Source organism: Rhinolophus hipposideros (assembly GCF_964194185.1).
Source record: "Rhinolophus hipposideros genome assembly, chromosome: 1".
Taxonomy (NCBI): Eukaryota; Metazoa; Chordata; class Mammalia; order Chiroptera; family Rhinolophidae; genus Rhinolophus; species Rhinolophus hipposideros.
Genome location: NC_138047.1, coordinates 50,083,803 through 50,109,347, shown reverse-complemented (window position 1 = coordinate 50,109,347; position 25,545 = coordinate 50,083,803). Strand labels below are relative to the sequence as shown.

At 33.9% G+C, this 25,545-nt stretch overlaps 1 protein-coding gene across 1 annotated transcript; it reads left to right on the top strand.

Moving 5' to 3' along the window:
* Window positions 1-12,621: 12,621 nt before the first annotated feature.
* Window positions 12,622-23,967, top strand: LOC308499253 (transmembrane protease serine 11B-like; the record flags this gene model as incomplete). The annotated part of the gene is made up of 10 exons (XM_081052329.1): window positions 12,622-12,674; window positions 14,101-14,216; window positions 16,220-16,335; window positions 16,422-16,489; window positions 17,879-18,039; window positions 19,488-19,526; window positions 20,362-20,539; window positions 22,412-22,671; window positions 23,030-23,172; window positions 23,806-23,967. The coding sequence occupies 10 exons, from the start codon at window positions 12,622-12,624 to the stop codon at window positions 23,965-23,967; spliced, it is 1,296 nt and encodes a 431-aa protein (XP_080908455.1).
* Window positions 23,968-25,545: the final 1,578 nt, after the last annotated feature.

The window sequence follows — 25,545 nt, the reverse complement described above, 5'->3', positions numbered from 1 at the left end:
ATTTAGACAGATAATTTTTGACAAAGGAGCCAAAAACATACAATGGAGAAAAGACAGCCTCTTCAATAAAAGGTGCCAGGAGAATTGGAAAGCCACATGCAAAAGAATGAAACTAGACTACTATCTGTAACTGTGTACCAAAATTAACTCAAAATGGATCAAATACTTAAGCATAAGACCTGAAACAATAAACTGCATAAAAGAAAACATAGGTACTACACTTACGGACCTTGGGTTCAAAGAGCATTTTATGAATTTGACTCCAAAGGCAAGGGAAGTAAAACCTAAAATAAATGAATGGGACTATATCAAACTTAAAAGCTTCTGCACAGCAAAAGAAACCATCAACAAAATAAAGAGGGAACCAACTAAATGGGAGAAGATATTTGCAAACAACGCCTCTCATAAGGGACTAATACCCAAAATATATAAGGAACTCAAACAACTCAAAAACAAAAAAGCAAACAATCCAATTAAAAAATGGGCGGAGGATTTGAACAGACATTTCTCCAAAGAGGACATACAGATGGCCAATGGACATATGAAAAAATGTTCAACATCACTAATCATCAGAGAAATGCAAATAAAAACCACGATGAGATATCACCTCACACCAATTATAATAGAATGGCTACCATCAACAAGACAAATAATAAGTGTTGGAGAGGCTGTGGAGAGAAAGGAACTCTCTCTCATACTGTTGGTGGGAATGCACATTGGTGCAATCGCTATGGAAGGCAGTGTGGAAGTTCCTCAACAAATTAAGAATAATTACCACATGACCCAGTAATCACTCTCCTAGGTATATACCAAAAAAATCTGAAAACATTTATCTGTAAAGATATAGGTGCGGCTTTATTTACAGTGGCCATGGAAACAACCAAAGTGTCCTTCGGTAGACAATTGGATAAAGAAGTTGTCGTATATATACACAATGGAATACTATTCTGCCATAAGAAAAGATGAAATAGTGCCACTTGTGACAACATGGATAGATCTTTAAATTATTATGCTAAGCAAAATAAATCAGACAGAAAAAGTCGAAAATCATATGATTTCACTGATATGTGAGATATAAAACTGAAAGCAATAAAGGAACAAGACAAAGAAACAAAAACTCATAGACATAGACAATAGTTTAGTGGTTACCAGTGGGTAAAGGGCGTAGTGGGTGGTAGATGAAGGCAAACGGGATCAAATATATGGTGATGGAAGGAGAACTAACTCTGGGTGTGAACACACAATGTGATATATGGATGATGTATTACAGAATTGTACGCTTGAAACCTAGGTAACTTTACTAACCATTGTCACCCCAGTAATGTTTAACTAAAAAAAAGAAAACAAAATAAAATAAAATAATTATCTTAGAGAAAAGTTAATGAAAAGAAAAAGAAAATAAATGGATCTAGATACAAATACCATCATAAAACTTTTGGGGAAAATATAAACCCAGGAAGAGGAAGTGCTGTCATGGGGTGAATAATTCCAGTTGCTACAGAGCGTTTAATTAATTCTTGTCCAAGCTGACATCGGGACTTCATGGTTGAATTAACTGTAACATGCAGTCTGTGGGAGTGTCCTTGGAACAGTATACATTCTATAGCTCACTCATTAAACTGTGATAATTCAACAAGACCATAAAATGACATGATGTATGTGCTTTTCATTTATAACTGACAGGACTTCCATGGTTATGGCGCCAAGAGGAGAAAGGTGACATAAACACTGAAATTTTAGGTTTTGTTAAAATGGAAGAAAGGCTCATCTTGAATAACATTGAAAGTTGGAGAATCGTACCAGTTCATAGTTGTTATTTCTGATATTAGAAGCAAATCAAAAGGAAGAAGAGATGCATATGAGATGACTGGCATCTAATATAAATACATATATATATGTGTGTGTGTGTGTATATATATATATATATATATATATATATGTATATCGTCTTATTTTAAAAAGATACATTGACTGTAAATATTATGTGACATCTTTATTAGTTACAGATAATATTTATATTAGCTTTTCTACAAATTCCTGAATCTCAGTGAGCTGGTAAAGTGAAAAGCTTATTTCAAGTTTTGCAAAGTCCAAAATGTGGTATGATTGAAGGGTAGGTAGCAATTGTTATAGTGGTAACTATGTTAGTTTTGACAACTTGAATTTTTTTTCTAGGAATCTGTTTACTTCATATAATTTTAAAAATTTATTTACAATAAAATAATTATTTCCCAACTTGCTCTATAAGGCCAACGTGACTTGGATTACAAAACTTAATGACATTAAAAGGCTGGCCGTGTGGCTCAGGCAGTTGGAGCTCCATGCTCCTAACTCCGAAGGCTGCCAGTTCGATTCCCACACTCTCAACCACAAGGTTGCTGGTTCAACTGCTCGAGTCTCGCAAGGAATGGTGGGCTGCGCCCCCTGCAACTAGCAAAGGCAACTAGACCTGGAGCTGAGCTGCACCCTCCACAACTAAGATGGAAAGGACAACAACCTGAAGCTGAACGGCACCCTCCACAACTAAGAGTGAAAGGACAACTTGACTTGGAAAAAAGTCCTGGAAGTACACACTGCTCCCCAATAAAGTACTGTTCCTCTTCCCCAATAAAATCTAAAAAAAAAAAAAAAAAAAAAAAAAGACATTAAAAACCAGGAAAATTATGTCATTCTCTCTCAGAAGCTTGAATGTAAAAATCCAAAACAAAATAACATAAAAACTCAGTGATATGCAAAATGTACAATAAATTGCAATTGAGATGGGATTATTCCAGAAATACAAGGCTGGTTTAACATTTAAATACCAATCAATGTGATTCACAACATTAATCAAATAAAGGTAGAAAATTGATATGGTTATCTCAATAAATGGAAAAATGATCCCATTTGATCAAATGCAAAATCCGTTTATTATAAAACTTATCAAAGTAAAAACAGAAGAGAAGTTCCTTAATCTGATAAAGTGACACAAGCATCCTATGCAATACTGAAATACTGAAAGCCTTTCTCTAAAATTGGAAACAAGAGAAGCTATCATCTTTATATTTGACAGTGACTAGAGTTCCACAACATAAGGCAAAAACAATCAATCAACCAAAACAAAATAAAAAAATACAAGCAATGGAAAGGAAGTAGTAATATGTTCTTATTGACAGATAATTTGATAAGAAAATATTACTACTTCCTTTCTGATACTGATACTGATAAAAAGTCCAAAGAATATCCAATAGAAAAACATAAAATTAATAAATGAATCAAACAAGTTTTCTGGATACAAGGTCAATATACAAAAATCAATTGTATTTCTATATTCTATCAACAAATTTAACATGAATTTAAAGAATAACGCCACATAAAATAGTAGAAAATAAATTGAATACATAATACCTAACTAGAAAAACATGTACACAACTGCTACTGAGATACTTATAGAGCACTATTGTGAGAAAGTCTTAAAAATCTAAGTAAAAGAATGTATCAAATTTATGAATTGGAAACCTCAGTATTTTAAGAATTCAATTCTCTCCTAATTCTTCTATAGAGTCAATGCTATACTAACAATATATGAGAAATTTTGCTTTGAAAATTGATCAGATAGTTTTAAAATTTATAAGGAAATTCAATGCACTAAAAAATTTGATCAGATAGTTTTAAAATTTATAAGGAAATTCAATGCACTAAAAAGGAAATTCAATGCACTAAAAAACTTTGAAAAGGGAAAACAAATATGGACTTACAGATATCAAGGCATTCTATAACTTCAATAATCAAAGCAGTGTGGTATAGCACAGTAATAGAAAAACAAATGAAAGAAACAATGAAAAGTTCAGAAACAGACCCACATTTTGATTTATAACAGAGGTAGCACTTCAGTGCAGTGGATAAAGGATTGCATGTGTATGTTTCAATAAGCTGTGCACAATCAACTAATAGTCATGAAAAAAATGTCTTTCTCTCTACTTTATAATGTACATAAAAATGAATTCCATATGAACTGTTGATCTAAGTGCAAATGGTAACATGTTAACGTTCCTAGAAAAAAACATGGGACAATATCCTTATGAAAGACAAAGAATTCTTAAATACACTGCACACATGTACACATCACTAACCTTAAAAGGAAATATTTATAAATTTTAAACTAAAATTAAGAAATTTCGTTGTTTAAAAGTCACTAAGAAGAAATTCTACTTCCAGTAAAGGTAAAGTATCTTATGTTGAGCCCTTCTAGAATTAATAATTATAAACCTTGGAAAAAATATAAAAACTAACTATATGAAGGCAATGGAGGGACCCCCAACCAGCAAAAACTGGAGGACAGTCAATAAAGGGAGAGTCCAAGGAAGAAAGTATACTGGATGAGATTTACATACATATGTTTTCTTGACAAGTCCAGGTGGCAAAAGGCAGCTAAAATGTCTAGCAGAAAGCCACAGTCTTAGTGGCTTTAGGCCTCAGAAAAAAGATTGGGGCTGCTGGGTGGCTGAAAAGTAAAGGGAAAAATCCTGAAGTGGGACAATATTAACTCTAAGTGGAGCCTATGATAAGAATGCACGTTTTTAGTTCCTAGGATAATCATTAAAAAAACAATGCAAAAAAGGTCAAAATATTGATTGTTACATTAAGTCTTCATGTTAAAATTTATGAAAATTACAAAAATAAAATATAGAACTGAAAGAAGGTGGGGAAAATGTAATCAAAACCTTTTTAGTGATCTATGAAAAGGTCAGGACAGGAGAAAAATACACATAAAGAGAAGGAGTGTGGTAAGAAGCCAGGAGTGTTTGGAAAATTAGAATCACTTCAATTTTATTTAAACTTTTTGCAAAATTGATACAGTTAGAGTAGTTCTTTCAAAAACAAAAGTTCTGTATTTATGTAGATTTTTGGAGAAAAAATGATTATGTTTGCAATGAAAACTAACAGATGTGTATTTTATTAATTAGTATTTCTTAACCTGTCTGTGTGTTTGTATGTGGGTTCTACTTTTTTTTTTAACTCTTTGAAACTGTATCAAAAGAAATAAGCTTTTGGTATTAATATAAGCCTAGGAATTCAAGATTATAAATTCAGATTCCTAACAGCAGCTTAAACAACAACAAAAAAACATTTTATTTTACATTAAAAGCAAAGGGAAAACAATATATAAGAAATGTGCAGCTTATGATAAGGGAGAGTCATGTTCTAGGTTAAATTCATCTCAGCTTGGTTATTTGATAAGCAAATTCTCTATTTATTTATTTACTTGCATTAACAAGTATTCTATACCTTTACTTGTCTCGACACAACGAGAAATGGTTTGTAACTAGACATGAATGACAGCAACAAAATTTGTGTAAAAAATAAAAATTTAAATTTTAGATGAAAATACAGGAAAATGCTTCCTAGCAATCAAGGTGGGAAATATTTCTTAACATTTTATAGTTCATAGTGTGACAAATTAGACTAAGATTTTAAAAATGCTCTATGCATGAAAACACCCCATTAAATAATGAAATGTCAAGTTGTACCCTGGGAATAGGTAATTATTAAATAGGTGAACAGAATTGGTTAATATCCAGTTCAATAATATATATTGAAATAGTGATGCAATTCTCTTTTAGTCTGTCAATATGATGCATTAACTGATTGGAATGTTGAACCAGCCTTGTATATCTGGAAAAAAAATCACACTTGGTTGTGGTCTATAATTCTTTTCTGATTCAATTTGGTAATATTTTGTTGAGGATTTTTGCATCTATGTTCATGAGAGATAGTGGCCTATAATTTTCTTTTGTAGTGCTAACTTCATAGACTATGTTAAGAAATATTTCTTCTGCTTCTATCCTTGAAGGAGATTGTAGAGAACTGATATAATTTCTTCCCTAAATGTTTGGTAAAATTCACCAGTTTTTATTTATTGGGAGGTTTTTCATTAGTGATTCATTTTCTTTAATATATATAGGCTTATTCATATTACCTATTTCTTCCTGTGTAAAGTTTGGCAGACTGTGCCTTTCAAGCAATTGGTGCATTCCATCTAGTTTATCAAATTTGTAGGCATAAAGTTGTTCAAAGCATTCCTTTATTATCCTTTTAATGTCCATGGGACTTGTAGTGTTATTACTTCTTTCATTTCTGACATTAGTAATTTGTATCTTCTCTTTTTTCCTTAGCTGGGCTATTGATTTTCTTGCTCTTTCCAAAGAACCATCTTTTGATTTAATTGATTTTCTTAATTTCCTGTTTTCAATTACATTGAATTCTGTTCTATTTATTCTTTTCTTCAGCTTACTTTGGATTTAATTTGCTCTTTTTTCTTTCTAGTGTCCTAAGGTAGAAACTTAGGAGTATGGATTTGAGATCTTTCTTCTCTTCTAATATATGCATTTGATACTATCAATTCTAGTCTGAGCACTGCTTTCACTGTATCTCACAAATTTTGTTAAGTTGTGTTTTTGTTATTTAATTCAAAATATTTTTTCTCAGACAAGTACCATATGATCTCACTTATATATGGAATCTAAAGAAAAGATTATGTGAATGAACTAATCAGAAACAGTTTTGGGGACACAAAGAAAAAACCGAGAGTTGTTAGATGGGTGTGGGGGGGGGTTGGGGATAAGGGGAAAGGTGAAGGGATTTGGAAGCAGCTGGTAACCACAAGATGGCCTCAGGGTTTTTTTGAAAATTAATTTGGGGAAGGTATTCAATAATGTTGTAAAGATTTTGTTGGGTATCTGATGGACATGCGTCCTATTTGGGAGACCACCTCAGGGATACTGTGGATACCTGATCATGGCATTGTACACCAGAAGCTAAACATTAATGAATGCCAACTATAATTTTATATATATAATGTGATGGTTCAGTGTGAGGTCGGAGGGATAGTGGATGGGGGGAGGGGGGTTCACAGTGTGAGGGATATAAATGATGAACGTCTAAGTATTACCTTGTCTTGTACACCTGAAACTAATAAATAAAAAAAAAAAATATTTTTTCTCTTGAGACTTCTCTTTTACCCATGTGTTATTTATTTATTTATTTATTTATTTATTTATTTATTTTTTAAATATACTAATATTATTTATTAAGTCTGCTTAAAAATATCAAATACACACGGAATGAGTTCAATTGTTTTTGTATTATAAATAGATTGTTGAGATTTAGATAGCTATCCAAGATACTGTGATCTGAATTGAAATAAGAGAGAACCACCAAAGGAAGAAAGAATATTTTGAGAAGTAGAAAAAAATAGAGTGAAGGTTATTGGTAAAAAAATAAAAGCAATAAACTAGTGGAGAAAAAAAAAATAATTAAAAAAAAGGAAACATATATTTAATCACAAATAAGAAAAAAGATGCAGGAGGCCAGAGTGGATCACAAGCTAATTATAGGTTAAAAACAGAGCCCTGTTGTTCAAAGACAAAGTACTGATAGCTAGTCACTGAAAAATTTAGGGAACATAAATAATCATCTACATTATGTACGCTATTAATCAGTTCCTTGTTGTCATACTGTGTCCTTTAGGATCCCACTACTTAAGTCGAATGTGCAGAAATTGGAAAGTAGACACAGAGGAAGCAGCAAAACAACGAAAGTGTTGGAAAACAGTCCAAATGAAACAAGGATAAAGGAACTGGCCTTGTTTAGTCTGGAGAAGAAAAGACTTGGAGGGAATCCATAGCAGTCTTTAAGTTCATGAAGGAACACAGTTCTTTGCAGGTAGAGGTAAACAGTTGGTCTCTGTTTCCTCTACCCATGTGTTATTTAGACGTATGTTGTTCAATCCTCACATAATTTGGAATGTCCAGTTTCCTTTCTATTAGGAGAGCAAGCATTGCATGATTTCTATTTTTTGAAATTTGCTGAGGTGTGTTACATAGCCCAGAAAATGGCCTATTTTGGTGAATATTCTATGTGATATTGAGAAGAGTCTGTATTCTGCTGTTAGAGAAAGTAATCTATGGAAGGCAATTATATCCTGTTGACTGATGATGTTGAGTTCAATTAAAGTCCTTACTCATTTTCTGCTCCTTGGATCTGTCCATTTCTGATAGAGGGGCATTGAAGTCTCCAACTGTGATAATGAATTCATCTATTTCTCCTTGTAGCTCTATCAGTTTTGCCTCATGTAGTTAGACAATCTGTTGTTAGGTACATACATACTGAGTATTTTTATGTCTCATCAAAGGCATTCTTCATTACTGTTAGTGTTTTCTATCTCTAGTATTTCTTTTTGGTTCTTTCATAGGATTTCCATCTCAATGTTTACATTTCCCATCTGTTCTTGTATGCTGTCTACTGTATTCATTATAGCCCTTAGCATATTAATCACAGTTGTTTTAAATTCCTGGTCTTATAATTCCATTATCCCTGTTGTGTCTAGTTCTGATGATTTATCTGTCTCTTCAAATTTCATCTTTTGCCTTTGGTATACCTTGCAATTTTTTTCTTGATAACTGAACATGATGTACCAGTTAAAAGGAATTGCTACGAATAGGTCTTTAGTAATTAGCGGTGAGGTCTGGAGAGACAGGAAGTGCTCTATGAGTATAGTTTTGATTAGGTCCAGTCATTTAGTGAGCCTACGCCTCTGGACTGTAAACTTCACAAGTATTTCTCAGTTTTCCTATCCACTCTCAGGTAGGACAGGATGGTTGGAATGGTTTGAAGTTGGGTCTTGTCTCTCTCAAGGTGGTTCCAAGTTGGGGACTCCTCACGTCTATTAGGCTCTGAAAATACCCCAGCAGTTTAGGCTCTGGTTAGCTAGTTAGCCATGATGGCAGGCCTTGTCAAGAAGAATAGAATGCTCTGTAATATTTCAAAATGGTTCTTTGTTTCCTTCCCATGCCAGAAGCTGAAAAAAATTTTTCTTCAGTATTGATTGTGGGAATCTGGTGGAACTTTGTACTTGTTGTTAGGATGGAAGGGTGATTTCAAAGCACCTTACATGCAGAAGCACAATATTCAATATATAAAGAGAACCCACATATATCCATAAGTAAACAGAAACAACCAATAGAAAAAAAGCTAAATTTACAAAAAGAATCTCAGAAGAGGAATCCCAGATCCTCCCCCAACCAATATATGTGAAATGATCATTCTCACTGGTAATTAGGGAAAAGCAAATGCAAGCCACAATGAAATAGAATTTCATTTACATCGAAATGATGGCAATATAAGTTATATTGAAATGCTCTGTACACCTGAAGCTGAAGTTGAACAGTAATGAATGTCAACTACAATTTTGTGTATATATATATATATACATATATATATATGTATATATATATATACAGTTATATATATATAGTTACAAGAAGTGGAGACATTATTATTATTATTTTTTAATTTATTGAGGTGACAATTGTTAATGAAATTACATAATTTCAGGTGTACAATTCTGTAATGCATCATCTATAAATCCCATTGTGTGTTCACCACCCAGAGTCAGTTCTCCTTCCATCACCATATATTTGATCGCCTCTTACCCTCATCTCCCTCCCCACACCCCTCTTACCCTCTGGTAACCACTAAACTATCATCTGTGTCTATAAGTTTTTGTTTCCCATTTGTTTGTCTTGTTCTTTTTTTGTTTTTGGTTTATATACCACATATCAGTGAAATCATAGGGTTCTCTGCTTTTGCTGTCTGACTTATTTCGCTTAGCATTATACTCTCAAGATCCATCCATGTTGGGAGACAACATTAGGAATAGAGACAGTGGAAATATAATGGCTCTGTGCAATGTCAGAGGGGTAGTGGATGAGGGGCGGGGGGTTGTCACTGTGTGAGGGATATAAAGGATAAATGTCTAACTATCACATTGTTTTGTGCACCTGAAACTAAAAAAATAATGTTAAAAATAAATAAATAAATAAAATAAAACAAAACAAAAAAAGAAATGCATACCTTGTGGTAAGTCATTTGTCAGAAACTTCTACCTAGTTACAGCTAATTTCATTTGAAGCTAGTATAATGGAATTGGTCAAACAGAGCTAGGATTATCCCAAATTACCACCAAGCTGTTTCTTGGGTGTAACTTTTAGGTGACCAATCCAAGACTATTATTTTTTTTTTAAATAGCCAAGTCAGGGAAATTTGGATGACTCCTATCTTGAAACTATGGAAATATGACAGTCATTAACACTAGTCAGACAAGTTTCATCTTATTTGTTCTCTACATTTCACCTAGCCCATAAAAACAAACCAACCAACACTGGATTCAGCAGATAAACCTGTGAAACATCGACCACCTTAAAAGCTACACGAGAAGGTTCTTATTTTTATTATCCCTCTCATCGTTGTCATCATCATCACTAACACCATTGTTCCTGATACAGCCACAACAATCAGAATATTATGTACAGGTAAATGGGATTTAATTTGGGAAATCATATCTGCAAGTTGCTACTGAGTATCTTCTAGCTTTTTGTTAATTAATTGTTTTCCATAATTTAGATTTTTATTTCTGGACACTATCAAGACACATGCTATTGTTTCTGAGGTCTAAAGGCCTTGCAAAGTTTCTAAGAAAGTTTTCGGAAGTTGGAAAAAAAAAATCAGATTTCAGCAAAATTTTACTTACTTTTAAAAAAATCACCCATGAGAGCACTACCATTTTTGTACTATAGTTGTATAACTGAAATCATATTTTCTAATGTAAAAATATTTTATAAAAATAATTTAAATATCTAAATATCTTTATAGATTTTTGGAATAATGTACTTTATAACACACATCCTGAATTAGTAGCTGGCAAACTGCTGGGGTCCTTCAAAACTTCATAAATATTTAAATGAGTTCCAATCCTAGGGCACTTTGTTTTTCTAGAGAAAGCCATTCAACTCATTTGATTGCTAATTTCTCTGTTCCTTATTCAAAACTCTCTCCCTAGTGATTTAAAATCCTCTATGAAAGATAAAAGGTTTATCTTTATAAATTTTGGGGAATTTTGTACTAGAATCTTACTTTAACATTCTTCACTGTATAACAATTTAGATGCATCTTATTCAAATGGCCTATAAACGAAAGTCTAATAAATAAAAACTACAGTTTGTTATGGTTTGCTGTTTAACTACTAATGCAATATCAGAATGTGGTTATTTGGAAATCTAATCTAGGAAATTATACCCGTTACGGACTGTGGGATAAATTATAGTGAGATTAATGTTTTACAATTGTGAATAATGTAGTTACCATGATTTTAATATTATTATTGTAATTTGATTAAGGTAATGATTGATTATACCAGAATAGATATGAACTTTTACTTGAAGTAGATTCAATCCAAAACTAAGGCAATTATGGTGTAGTTAAGTATATGGAGTTGGCTAAATTTATTGAAGATTAAAATTTTTAACCTATTCTCTTTGTTCAATGAGTGGTTCACTGTGGAACTAAAACCCCTACATTAAAAAAAAAAAAAAAAATTATGTCCAGACCGGCCTGGTGGCTCAGGTGGTTGGAGTACTGTGTTCCTAATGCTGAGGTTGCCGGTTTGATTCCCACATGGACCAGTGAGCTGCACCCTCTACAGCTAAGATTGTGGACAAGTGAGCTGCCAACCGGGGACCAACTGCCTCACCCTGGGAGAAGCACAAGGCTCATAATACCAGCAAGGGCCAGGGAGCTGGGTCCTAGACAACTAGACTGAGAAACAACAGCTTGAATGGGGGGGAAGGGGGCAGAGAAGGGGGAAAATTATGGCCAAAAATTAATTTAGTAAATGATAAAATGTGTCATGAATGGACCTTTCTTTGGTATTTAGAACATCATTTTAACATTTCAGCTATTATTCAAAAATAATAAATTCCTTGAGTCTGTGCATTATATTTACTAGTGTTTAATCATAAATACACTACTGTATTCTTTTAGATATAAAAGAAATTCCCTAATTGTTTATGATAGTAAGAAATCCATAATGAGGAGAGAAAAAAGCCATATCAGCACTATTGTCAAAAATATGTATTTTTTAGAACTTTCCAGAGTATTTACAAGGGCTTGCAAAGGAAAACAGTTTACAAGCTGTAATGTAGGGATTATTTGTATAGAAATCATTGTAGCCACATAATAATTACCATTCAGGCTACATAATATTTGAGTTCCTCAAACCAATATGCATGTTTCAGAAAGAATAAACTACCAGTCTAAGTTAAAACTGGTAATCCAGAACAATATTTTTTATATTTATTAAATTTATTGGGGTGACATTGGTTAGTAAAATTGTATAGGTTTCAAATGTACATTACCTATGTATTGCATTTTGTGCTCACCACTTAGAGTCAGCTCTCCTTCCTTTACCACATATTTGACCCCCCTTTTTCTCTTCTCCCACCTCCTTGCCCTCTGGTAACCACTAAACTGTTGTCTGTGTGTATGATTTTAAAAAATTTTTTGTCTTGTTTGTTGCTTTCAGTTTTATATGCCACATATCAGTGAAACCATATGGTTCTCAACTTTCCTGTCAGACTTATTTCACTTAGCATGACAATCTCAAGATCCATCCATGTTGTCACAGATGGCAGCATTTCATCTTTTCTTATAGCCGAGTAATATTTCATTGTATATATGTGCCACATCTTCTTTATCTAATCCTATGTGGAAGGACACTTTGGTTGCTTCCATGTCTTGGCCATCATGAATAATGCTGCAGTGCACATAGGGGTACAGATATCTGAAAACATTTATCCGTAAAGGTATATGTACCCCTATGTTCATTGCACCAAAACAAATTTGAGATCTCAATATTATACTGCACCTCCAGTCATTAGAAGAAGCATATTATCAGATAGTAATAGGATAATAAATATTGTTATTAATTACCTTAATTGCACATTCCTTTAAAAGCATGATTCATCTAGTACAAGAAACACTTGTACTAGTGTTAAAATAGCCTTTTTTCCTTTGAGGATGAAATTAAACACCAAAATTCCAGTATGAAAGTGTACATGAAACAGGGAGTTTTCTTTGAAGAGCATTTGGTTTTGGGAACACTAATGAACAAGTCAATAAAAGAGGTATGAGGAAGAGGAAGGATTAAGAATAGAGAACAAAGCTGAGAGGAAAGAACTGGGTGGAGGTGTGCAATTGAGGCAAAAGGTAATGTTTAAAAAAATTGTTTAAGAAATCCCAAAGAACTTTCCTACCTAAAATTCAGTTGGTCCTGGAGGGATTAGAACAACAATAAGATTCTCATATTCATAGGGAATATCTAATCTGCCTAATGTATCCGCTGATTGCAAACTCTTCTGTTTTGGACATTTTGTTTTGGATGATGCAGAATACAAAGCGACTGAGGGAACAGCTGAGGCAATTCTGAACTTTGAAATCAGAAGTATTTTTGATGTTACAGGCCTTCCTCCAAATGGAATATTCCATGACATCATGTCTTTTAAGATACGATGAATAATTTGTATCTACACCTTATACAGATTAGACTAAGGATAGTCATAAGACTTTACTGTAACCCTAGATCACTCTTCCTGTATGAGGCCAAGTCACTATATTTTCTTATTATTTTTTATCTAATTGATTTTGATGATGAAACTTACCTATCTACTAATTTATATTGTACAAATAATCCATGTCATTGTAGAAACAGTAACTGTAGTTAAAGAATAAGTAAACAAAAAAGAAAAAGAAAAAATCTATCAAAGATCTCATAACATGAGATAACTGCAGTTGAAATCATGATGTTTTCTTCCACATTTAATTAAAACTTGTAAGTGGTTGCATTATATAGTTGTGTTTATAAATCTGTATATGTTCTTGTACATGGTGTGGCTACAGTTTACAAAAATACAATCAGACCACACCTAATGTTACACAGTCTGATTAAGATAAATAACAAGAGCAAATAAGTTCATCCTCAGTAACATAAGGACAGAAGCTCTGTCTTTTGCTTACTGCTATATCACTTGCAGCTAACATAGTACTTAAATATGATTTGTTAAAAGAATTAGGTCTATTCTCTTTGAGATATTTGTGGTTTCTAAGTTTTCAGCTAATATAATGGCCTAATGCATAAATTATAAATTGTGTTGCATGAGTTGAAGGAGAAACAGGTAGATTTAGAATGTCTACGCTCTGATCTGAGCCATTTTCCCCCCTTCATAGGTACGGCACAATTGCCCGGAGATCTTGGCCACTATGGATGACAATTCTTACTTTGCTTGGCGTGATGGCGATTTTGGGAGTAACTATTGGTCTCCTTGTTCATTTTCTGGCAGTTGGTCAGTACAGACTTTTTAATTTTCACCCTTACTACTACTAAATCTCCTCTTACTTTTAGAAATTGTCAAGAAACAACAGAAATATTAAATTTCTTTGTGGGAAACTTCTCATTTACTTCCTATTTTATTTCAACATAATATTTTAATATTATTTGATACCAAATTTTATAATTTTTTTTGAATTAGATGCCTCCTTGTTCTACTTGTAAGTTGTATCACCAATTACAGGAATTTGGGTAAGACTGAAATGTTCAATACTTTGATGCTAATGTTTATTGTCAATAAAGGAGCTTATGTAGTAGGTTTGTAGTTGAGTTGTTACCGCTTTTAGTAAATATACCTCAGACTATAGAGATCACTGCTCTTCTTGGCTCAATTCTGGTACTGACAGATTAATCTGCTAACCTGCAAATATCCAAGTTCAGCATATTGGATGTAACAGTATGTTACACATTCTAGTTATTTGCTCTTCTGTTTAGTGATAAACTTTACAGATTAAAATTATGAAGTGGTAGGAAAAAGAGGGTCTTGGAGTTTATTTATTGCAATTTAGTCTTTGTAATTAGGAGGGAAAAGTCCCAGAGAGCTAAAGTTATATGCCAAAGTGACACAGCCAATATTTGACAGGGCTTAAACTAGTTCCTCTAACTTCATAAACATTATTCTTTTCAGAATGATTTTAGATAACTTCTTAGAACCTGGCATTTGCTTTGCATATACACTGGTTGCCATAAAGAAAAACATAGGAGACTAGGATAGAGGAAACTAATTTCTATTTTAGATTGAAATAATATTTCTGACCTTTAGGAAAATGAATTATTATAGCTTAAGAGATCACAGTTTTCAGTCTATTATTAGCACTCCTTAAAAACTATGTAGTGCTTTTTTTTTTTTTTTTGAGTTAGACTTTTTTTTTTATTATTAGTTCCAGGTGTAAAAAACAATGTGATAATTAGACATTTACACTTCTCACAAAGTGATAACCCCCCCACCCCCAAGCGACTACCCCTCTGACATTCTATATAACTGTTACAATTCCATTGACTATTCCCTATGTTGTACTCCACATCATCTGACCATATATATATATATATATATATATATATATATATATATATATATATTAAATTATAGTTGACATTCATTGTTATTCAGCTTCAGCCTCAGGTGTACATTAAAAAGCACTACATAGCACAGTGTAGATGCCTGACCACTGCTCTATGTAGTGCTTTTTAAGGTGGCTGAAAATCACAATTGTTCTCAAAATATATGAATGGCTAATAGCTTAACCAAAACAGGATACCATTTTCATAGTAGTTCTTAGTTTTAAAAGTATATATGTGACCTGGAAGAACTACCTCAGGTCTTATCCTGTTTTAAATGATGGTGGTCTAGTATATCAGGGGAAGCAGTTTACATTTGAGGACAGAAAAAATGGAGAATGTGAGACCTGTGATGCATGCCAAGCACCAGCCACCGTATGCTGTAGGGAAGTGCACGGGCAGGATGAAGTCCTCAAGAAATAATTCCAGGGACTGGAAAGCAGACCAACAGGCAGCGGGCATAAGAGAGAGGAGAAGATCATTCAGAAAGTGAAAGGGGATGCTTGTAATGCTTGCTGTATCAGAACTACTTAGAAAGATTTACCGCGTAATCACTAGGTTAAGAATTTCAATTATAACATGAAAAAGAGTTTTCACCTCTAGTGAATACTCAGGTAAATTGCTATTGGTTGCCGGGGCTGATGTTTTGAGGAGGATGCTGAAGGACAATAATGTCTATTATCATATGAATAAAAAAGGGGGATCACTTTATGAATGCTGTGTAGTTGCCATTTCTAGAATAAGTGGATATTCACTCCCCTTCATTTCCATCCTCTTCCTTTCTCCCACCCTCTGCTTATACCTAATGCTGGGTTGAATTTTAATTTTGAGATAGAGATTTGGAGGGACTTAAGGCCAATTACTGTTTTAAAATTCTTTGAGTATTTCCTTATTTCACAGGAAAGATTTACCATTACCAAGGTGATTTTCATATTTCTGGAGTCACATACAATGACAGTTGTGAAAATGAAGCTTCACAAGCTAATTCAGATCTGAAAAAAGATATTGAGACTAAGGTAAGTCAGTGATTTCTTTCATTAATTTCATTATAAATTTGATTGAAATGGACATGATGGATCTTTTATTTTTTTTCTCCTGACAGATATCTGATGCATTTCAAAATTCTAGTATGTACAAAGAATATATCAACTCTCAGGTCATCAAACTTCTGTAAGTACAAACATATTCAGGGTATTATGGAAAGGGAAGTAGGTGATATGAAACATATCAGCCCTGGTTTCACATAATAACAAGAGCAAAAACAACAGAGGGAGGGAGGAAGGGAGGGAGAGAGAGAAGGAGGAAGGAAGAAAGGAAGGAAGGAAGGAAAGAAGAGCTCTTCATAAGTTAAAGTATCATTTTATTTAACACATTTCTGTTCAAAGTAGGAACTGTTCTGTACAAATCTGTAATCTCTATACTTAAAGAAGAATTGCAAGTTGTTGGTGGCAGCCAGTCCTAACTGACATCTATAATAAAAGATAACTGTAACTCTGTGAAAAACAAGGAGTCCAACCTGATTGTTTTGTCTCCCTTATATTAGCCACCTCTTCTTCCATCCATACTCATCTGGCCATAATTTTCCTAAAATGATCCTCTTTTGCTCTTCTTAGTATTACCATTATTGTAATAACTGTGGAGCAAAGTGAATCATTGAAGATAACACATGTCTATGTAAGTCTTTGAAGTGTGCTTGAGGTTGAGGGGAGGGAAGCAGGAAGGAGGGCATCATGGAGCATAGGGGATGCATGAGAAAGAGCAAGCACACTTCTACTTTGCTAATTGCCAGTATCTATTCTGGGGAATTCTGAACTTTCAAAACAAAATAAATGGAAAAATCCAGATGCCCAACCGCCAACCAACCAAATATTTACCTATAGACAAACAAAAGCCTTCAAAGACCCTTCCACTGATCATAATTATTTGGAAATAGAGTTGTGGTTTTTTTAAAACAATTGTGATTAATATGGCTTTTGGTTTGAAAGTCTTCTAAAATGAATTAATCTCCTTTCCTGATTAATAAAATGCACTGAATGTTTAAATAATGGAGATTCTCTTCATGCTATAGAGTTGTCTTTCTGAGATGTCTCATTGTAGAAATCTATTGGGGTAGACTTGTATAAGAAACTACAGGAAGATGCTTAGGACTGGTTCCTGAACACATTCTAGAAGTTATCTTTTGAATAGTTCCCAGTCCTACATTTAAATTCTCATTTATCACAATCTAAAATTAAGATATTAGAAAAATATCTGTACGAGAACATGGTTATGATAAAATCTCATTTGAATCATTTGCTGGCCAGTACTCAGTTTCTCCTATATGTTTAAAATATTCTGATTTCTAGTTTGTGGTTTACATATTCTTTTATGAACAATACCTCTAAACCAGTTAGAAGGTTTCTGGGGACACTTGCCCTTTATATATAGTAAGACAATATCTGTGTATTGTTGTTTGATATATGTAAAGGAAATATAATCAAAATGTGAGAAATTCAATGTGTTTACAAAACATATTAAAAATCAAGAAGAGGCACAGCTGGACATTTCTGTTGTTTCTAGTCCTAATCCCAATGGTTCAAGTGTACAGTTGCAGCTGTCATTCAAGTTTCCTCCATCAAAGAGGGAAAGCGTGAAGCCTGAAATCAAAGCTATCTTGCATCAGATATTAGAAGACAACATGTCATCCTGGAATGCAGTTTCAGCTTCCATTAAACTTATAGGTTTGTTACTTGTTTCCACTGTTTTCTATTCTTAGGTATTTTTGGCTTTCCATTAAACTTATGGGTATTTTACCTATTTCCATTATTTTCTATTCTTAGGGTTTTTTTTTTTTTTGACTATTGTTTTTTAAGTACTAGAAAAAAAATAAATCAAGAGTTTCAGAAATTTATTCAGGAAATAATATGCTTCCCAAAGTCTGGCACTTATACAATGAAATGTAGAAGGGGAAATGCCATAGGATTTTTATCTGAAGAGTGATAGAAATGAGGGTTAAACTGTGGACATATATGTAAGTTTGGAAGGGTTTGCTGTTATGTATGGAAAAGGGGGTGACAGGTCCTAAGTGAAGTGTTATTTCTTCCTACCCTCTATTCTTGTCAGGATCTCATTATAGAAAACAGATTTAGGGTTTTCTTGATCATGCAGTGTGGTAATTACAGGGGTAAGTGTGAAGTGGGCGATAGCAAATTCTCATTGTTTCTTGTGGAAGAATGGGAGTAATTCTATTAAAGAAAAAAAAACCATAACCTGGAAGAATTCCTTAGAAAACAAGGGAAGAAAATGATAGGATTTTGCCCAGTACAGAAAGTAAAGTTTGTAAAGATCTTCAAGGTCCTGAAAATGTCTTGAAACTTTCACCTGAATTGTTAAAAGTTCTGTTAGGTGATAAGCATGTGATTGCAGAGCCCAGTTTTGTGGTGCTTCCCATCTGGCAGCTGATCCTAGTGTCCTTGAAGACTGCCAACTGCCGGTTATAGTTCCTCTGCCTCAGACTACTGACCCTACCACCATTGGGCCATTCATGGGAAGTGAGTTTGAGGTAGAACTGCTCAAAGGAGCAATACAATTCCTCTGTGGGTAGCTGTGGGAAAGAAGGCTGTACTAGTTACTGCCCTGTGTGTTCTTATGTGTCTTCCTTTAGTTTCCTACTCTCCCTTTCTATCTAACATCTCTTCCCAATAGAAAAGAGATTTAAGTTAAATTCTCAAAATTTCATAACTCAGTCTTAGTAATGAGATCACTCTGAAAAGCAGGACAGGCCCAATGAAAAATAATTTTAATTGGAATTTTTTCCCTTTAAACTATAGATAAATCTGAGCATTTCAGAGTAATGAGAACTATCACAGAGAAAGAAATCCAAAGATAATGCCCCATCCCATTTTTAGTAATAATGTCAGTTTCTTACCTGACTAAATATTTTACTACAATTATTATAAAATTGAGAGCTTTGTATTTTTCTTTTATTTTCTCTTTTCTTATACTACTTGGTAGAGATGCAGAGAGATGGTCAAAATATAACAAGAAGTGAGAAGAGTTGATAATCAATATGTAAAATAGTCTGATTAAATGTGGGTGTAATTGGGCTAGGAGAGTTAGCATCTATGCACTTAGATTGAAAATAATTACTCGGTGATATTTTATCAATTTTATGTTTTTTAAATTTCAGAAATCAGCAAGGCTAGTGCTGAAATGCTTACCAACAACTGTAAGTTTAGAAACCTTATTGTAAATTTAACACATTCACAAATATTTCCCCCATTATTTTCCTAAAAAGAATCTTGAAGTACATCATGTAGAAATCCATAGTAGTCTTTCAAAATTATTGGATATACCAGATATATATCTGGAATTTCTTTTTGAAAAACACTGGCATATGAATTTTTAACATTTGTAAGCACTTGTCCTACAGGATGAAATAAGAACTTATTCTGAAGACTACAATCATGAGTAAAGAATATCATATCTGAATAAATTAAAATAGGAAAGATTGAAGAAACAAAAAGGGCAACTTAGGATAATAAGAAAATAAAAAAACTAGGCTATATCAAAAACATTTATTATAAGATGATAAACAGTTCTGTTTTCACTTTTTAAATAAATTCTTTTTAGACTGTCATGTTGCTCACAAGATACAACCCTACATTCATGCACTTAATGGATATTTATGGAGTATCTATTGACCACATGAGGCCTTACAGACAGCACCACATATGCTATGCAAGGTGCAAACATTAATGAAGCAAAGTCTTCACCTTGAAGAATTTTGCAATTTACTTAGGGAGATGAGAATTATAACAAATAGATAATAATGAAAGTCAGTGGTTGCAAGATGCTTAAGACTGGAAAAGAAGATAAGTAAAAGACACCCAAACCAAGATGGACTGGGGTGCTGTGATAACAGTACATTCCAGGAAAGAAACAGCATCACTTAGGAGATGCCAGACAATCACCGGAGGGTTTCAAGCAATGTTTTTAAGATACATATTTTATAAAGCATAACCTAAGATATCTGCTCCTGTAAAAAGAAATTATTTCTTCAGGTTGTGGAAGACAAGTGGCCAATAGCATAATAGCAGGCAACCGAATTGTCAATGGGAAAACTTCTCTGGCAGGGGCGTGGCCATGGCAAGCCAGTATGCAATGGAAGGGCAAACATCTCTGTGGAGCATCTCTGATCAGCAGCAGGTGGCTATTATCTGCAGCTCACTGCTTTGCTAGGTAAGTGTGAAAGTCTGACTAAATGGAGGATTCTGGGTATTGGCTTATTTGGGGTAGTCTTGGGGGCTGACCTAAATGTGTGAAGATTCACCAAGGCCAGATGCAATTTACAATTACTTGCATAATTGAAGGGCAGTGGAGGCATCTAATTTGGCAAAGAAGGGAAAGTGAATGGAAGCAATTCAAATTTTCCAAATAGCTACTTTGGCCTGAAACTATAATAAATGCTTTACTTACATCATTTTACTTCATCATAACAATAATTCTGTGTGGAAGGTATGATTAAACCTATTTAAAGACGAGGAAACTAGGTTCAGAAATAGGGACGTAACTTGGCCAAGATGATATAGCTCTTAAATAAAAGAAATTCAATGTGAACTCAGGTATGTCTGACTCTAGTTACTAGATGCTTACTTGTCTTGCCCTCCTGGGGATTACAATCTAGTTCAAGAAATTCAAATGTCACAAAATAAAGGTAAGGCAGCATAGTGTAGTAAATATCTCATGTATGGCACAATAAGGGCTATGAAAATTTAATGAAGGAAGATAGCCTATCCAACTGTGACATGAAGATGTAAGATTTGTTCTGGACCCTACATAGGTGTATAAGATTTGATTGATGGGGTAAGTAGATGGGAAAGCATAATATGTGTTTTCAGTTGAGAAAACACTGTTCTTCAAATGTGCTGAGATGGAGCAACACAAGTTATATTCTGTGGACCACTAACAAAAACAACAATTTGAAGTAGAAAGGAGCTTGTAAAATGAAACGTTAGAAAGTAGACTTAGAAAATTTACATTGATTGGGGACATTTCTAAATGGCAAGATGCTTACTTACTGAAGAAGTCTCTCACAAAGCATTTGATAGGATTTGTCTCTGATGTTACTTTCAAAAAGTAGTCCGTGGACCATGGACCACCTGGGGAACTTGTTAAAAGTATAGATTCTTAAGTATTGCACTACACCTTTTAGTTATAAATCTCTGGAAGTGGTTGATTCTAAGGGAATGGAGTTTAAGAAACACAGCTGTAAGTATGTGGATTCACTGAAGGTTTTAGAATGGTAGAAAGATTAAAGAGTGTCACTGTTACATGAGGGTCTTGAAATCTTTAAAAAGGTATCTGCTTTTTTGAGGGAAGGTAAGAGTAGTGAAACAGGATATTAAGTACTAACTTGAGAAAGAGTTTCAGCGGGGAACTAGAGAAATGGGTCATAAAATCTATATTAGAAGCTAAAATGCACTGACTTGGTAAACATAATAGGGTAGTTGGATGAGACTAAGTTGCAATTTTTTTATCTACACAGATGCCCAGAGCTTCCAGGCTCTTGGAATTCAGGCTGCAAAAATCATTCTGGACCCCATCCACTGAGGCTGATTCCTATCTAAGTCAAATGCTCAGGAACTGGATGGGGCTGAAGTAGTAGCAAAAGACATCAGTGATGCTAGTTAGGAGGCTTTGCAGAAGGCTGATGGCTCTACTAGTCCTTAGCACTATTTTTATGTGACTGCAGAGTTTATAACATTTCCAAGTCAAAAGTATCTATTAAAAATAAGAATTTAAGTGCTGGGTGGCCAGTTATCTCAGTTGGTTAGAGAGCAATGCTCGTAACACCGGGGTTGTCAGTTTGATCCCCGCATCGGCCTGTGTGAACTACACCCTCCACAACTAGACTGAAACAACTACTTGACTTGGAACTGATAAGTCCTGGGAAAAATACACTTAAAATAAATGAAAAAGCAAAAAAAAAAAAAAAAGTGCTTTACAGTATTGTTTGAAAACTTCACACCTTAAAGTTATGAGATAATAACCACTATGAACACTGTTGTGACACAGAAACTGAGTGCATTTTAATTGAATTGTATCTAACAGGAAACATAATTCAGAAGATTGGACTGTCAACTTTGGAACTATACTAAATAAACCATATATGACAAGGAAAGTCCAAAACATTATTTGTCACGAAAATTATAACATGTCTGGGGTTCATGATGACATTGCCCTTGTGCAGCTGACTGAAGAAGTCTCTTTTACAAAGTACGTTCGTAAGATTTGTCTTCCTGAAGCCAAAATGAAGCTCTCAGAAAATGACACTGTTGTAGTTACAGGATGGGGAACACTTTCTATGAATGGTAAGTTTTTCTGCAAGAACATAATAGCATTATAGCAATAGTTATTTAAATAATCAATTGATCAATCACTCTCGAATGCAATTAACCAACCAGTAAATATACTGAAAAGAAAACCAAGTGGTGGGATGAAAATTGTGGTATTATGTTCAATTTCTAAAATCTCTCTGCAAATAAGAATTGGAAAAATTGTGGTTGTGGGTGAGGCAGCCAACTATAATAAACATCAGAAAGAGACTAATCTAATCTGGGACTGGCCTGGCTCCCGGGGACCTAAAGAATCTGCTGTATTTTATAGATATTTTTTGTCTCCACAAACAAGGTTAAAGTCCCCATAATATGCAGAATTTGATGCCTTTAGGTCCTGTTCCAAGGAGACTTCAACAGGCATTTTTGAAGATTATCGACAACAAAGTTTGCAATGCTCCATATGCATTATCTGGCCAGGTGACTGATAATATGCTATGTGCTGGATTTATGTCAGGAGAAGCTGATTCCTGTCAGGTATGTTTAGATACATTTCCAAATAATTTTCTCCCAAAGTACAGATTACATGAAAGTTTTTATCAACACAAAATATTTTTCTGTGTTAATCATTTCTGCAGAGTAGCTTCTTATTTCAACCCACATAACAAACATTTATTAATCCTTTTTATGTACCAGACACCAGCCTAGATGCTGGGATTCAGTGGTGAACAGAATCCCTGCCCTCATGGAGTTTTCAGTCTAGGAATCCATACAAAGGATAATACTTACAAAGAAATAAAATAAATGTGAGCCTATTTGCTGGACAACCTGCAGATCTAGCATGCTGCCTTTTTCTTATCCAGAGGTGCAGCAGGAGGTTCAGCATGGGCAAATGTCTCCCATTGCTCAGAGCAGCTGAGTCACTTTCACCATAGTCAAGGTTGAACTCATTATAAAGTCAAATTCTAGGCTGCCCAATCCAACATTTGGCAGCTGTAGGTAAAGTATTCTAATTTGGAGTTTTGCTGGCATTTGAATAAACCCAAGATTTCTAGGACCAAAGAGGGCAGATTGTTTTCAGTGCCCAGGGGCTATTGAAAACTCTGGAGGAGAGGTAAAAGGAAATTCGTGGACAGGACAAGAAACATTTTTTTTCTCTTTTGCTTCTAGAATGATTCTGGTGGACCACTAGCTTATGCTGATTCTAGAAATATCTGGAAACTTGTTGGAATAGTAAGTTGGGGTGTTGGATGTGCTAAAAAGAACAAGCCAGGTGTCTACACTCGAGTGACTGCTTATCGTGACTGGATTACCTCCAAAACTGGACTCTGAAAGAAAAGTAACTTTGGAATGGAACATAAAGAAAACTGCCTCAGGGTATTCTTGTCTGTTGCTTTAAAATCTTCTTTTGATTGTTGGTATACCAATCATTTTCTTATATACAAATATATAAAAGTCTTTATCAATATTTTATCTCTAAAACACTATTTATTTATCTACTTACCTAATATAGGAAACTGCAAGAAAAAAAGATGGGCAAAATATTTTTATTAATAGCCTAGTTCTGATTTATCCTATCATTATATTCAGAATTGACCTTAAATTATTTTTAAGAATTTAAAATCTACATATTTTGTTAGTATGAAAACATATGTGCTGGATCTACAAAATAAATTATTTTTCATACTATAAATTATAATTGCATTTTGTCTCACTGGAATATGTAAGACATATAAAGTACATTTTTTATTTACATGTGAGATAGTTTGTGTACCTCCTAAAATAATACAATCTTTGAGTGGAAAAGGGATATTAGAGGTTCAGCTAGACCGAGTCTCTCAATTTGTAGATCAAGAAATTGAATACTAGAGAGGAAAATTTGTGTACTTAGAATCAATCGCCAGCCTCTCTGATTAAGTGGTAACCCTCATATGAATTTCCCCTCACAACAGTTCGGATCCAAAATTAATCAGAAATTTAAAAATGATCTTAAGTTGCAATTATTTATATAACATATTGTTCATATCCTTCTTTTGTTATTTGGTGGCTTTCACTTGCAGCAAAAATAATGTGAGTTCCTCGAGGGCAGGGGACTGTGTGGCATCTACTGCAGTAGCTCTAATCTCTGCAAATAATTTACATTTTGTTATTTCCTGAAATTAAAAAAGTAGCTAAAAATTTTAAAAGCAGCTGAAATAAAGGAAAACTATTCCTTTCTTTAATGTTTGTGATATTATTTTTTAATTATAAAGTATGACTCAAATGACATATATAATGTCAAGACAATCCACAACCAGGTGTGACAAGACGGTGTTTTTCTCTCTCACTCTTTTTACAGGCAGGTCACACATATTTATTGAGCACCTAGTGTGTTCCAGGAACTGTCAGGTATATACAGACATGGAGACAATGCCTTCATTCAAGGACGCTGCATTAAGTAGATAAAGAAAGGCAGTATAAACATAAATAAGAGAATTTTGGATTGTGATAAATGTTAAGAATACGAAGTAAATAAAAAGTAATATGATAGAAAACAGTGGGGCAGATGAGGAATACTTGAGACTGAGTAGTCTGAATGACTTCCCTAAGAGAGAGCATTTGAGCTGGACCTAAATGATGAAGACACAAAATATACAGAACATCTGAGGGAAGAGCAAAACGAAGGGACAAATGTAAAGTCCTTGAGACAGAAACAAGTGAGGTGGATGTGTGGGCAGAAACAATTTTTCTGTCATCAGCTATTCCTTCTCAGTTTCTTTTGCTGGACCTTCTACATCTTACAGTTTTCACTGATTCTGGTAGGTCCCAAAGGAAAAAGCATGAGTAAACTCCAGAAAACAACAGCAAACAACTAAATAAAATGGAGACAAGCAACCTACCAGAAACAGAGTTAAAAAAATGGTTATAAGG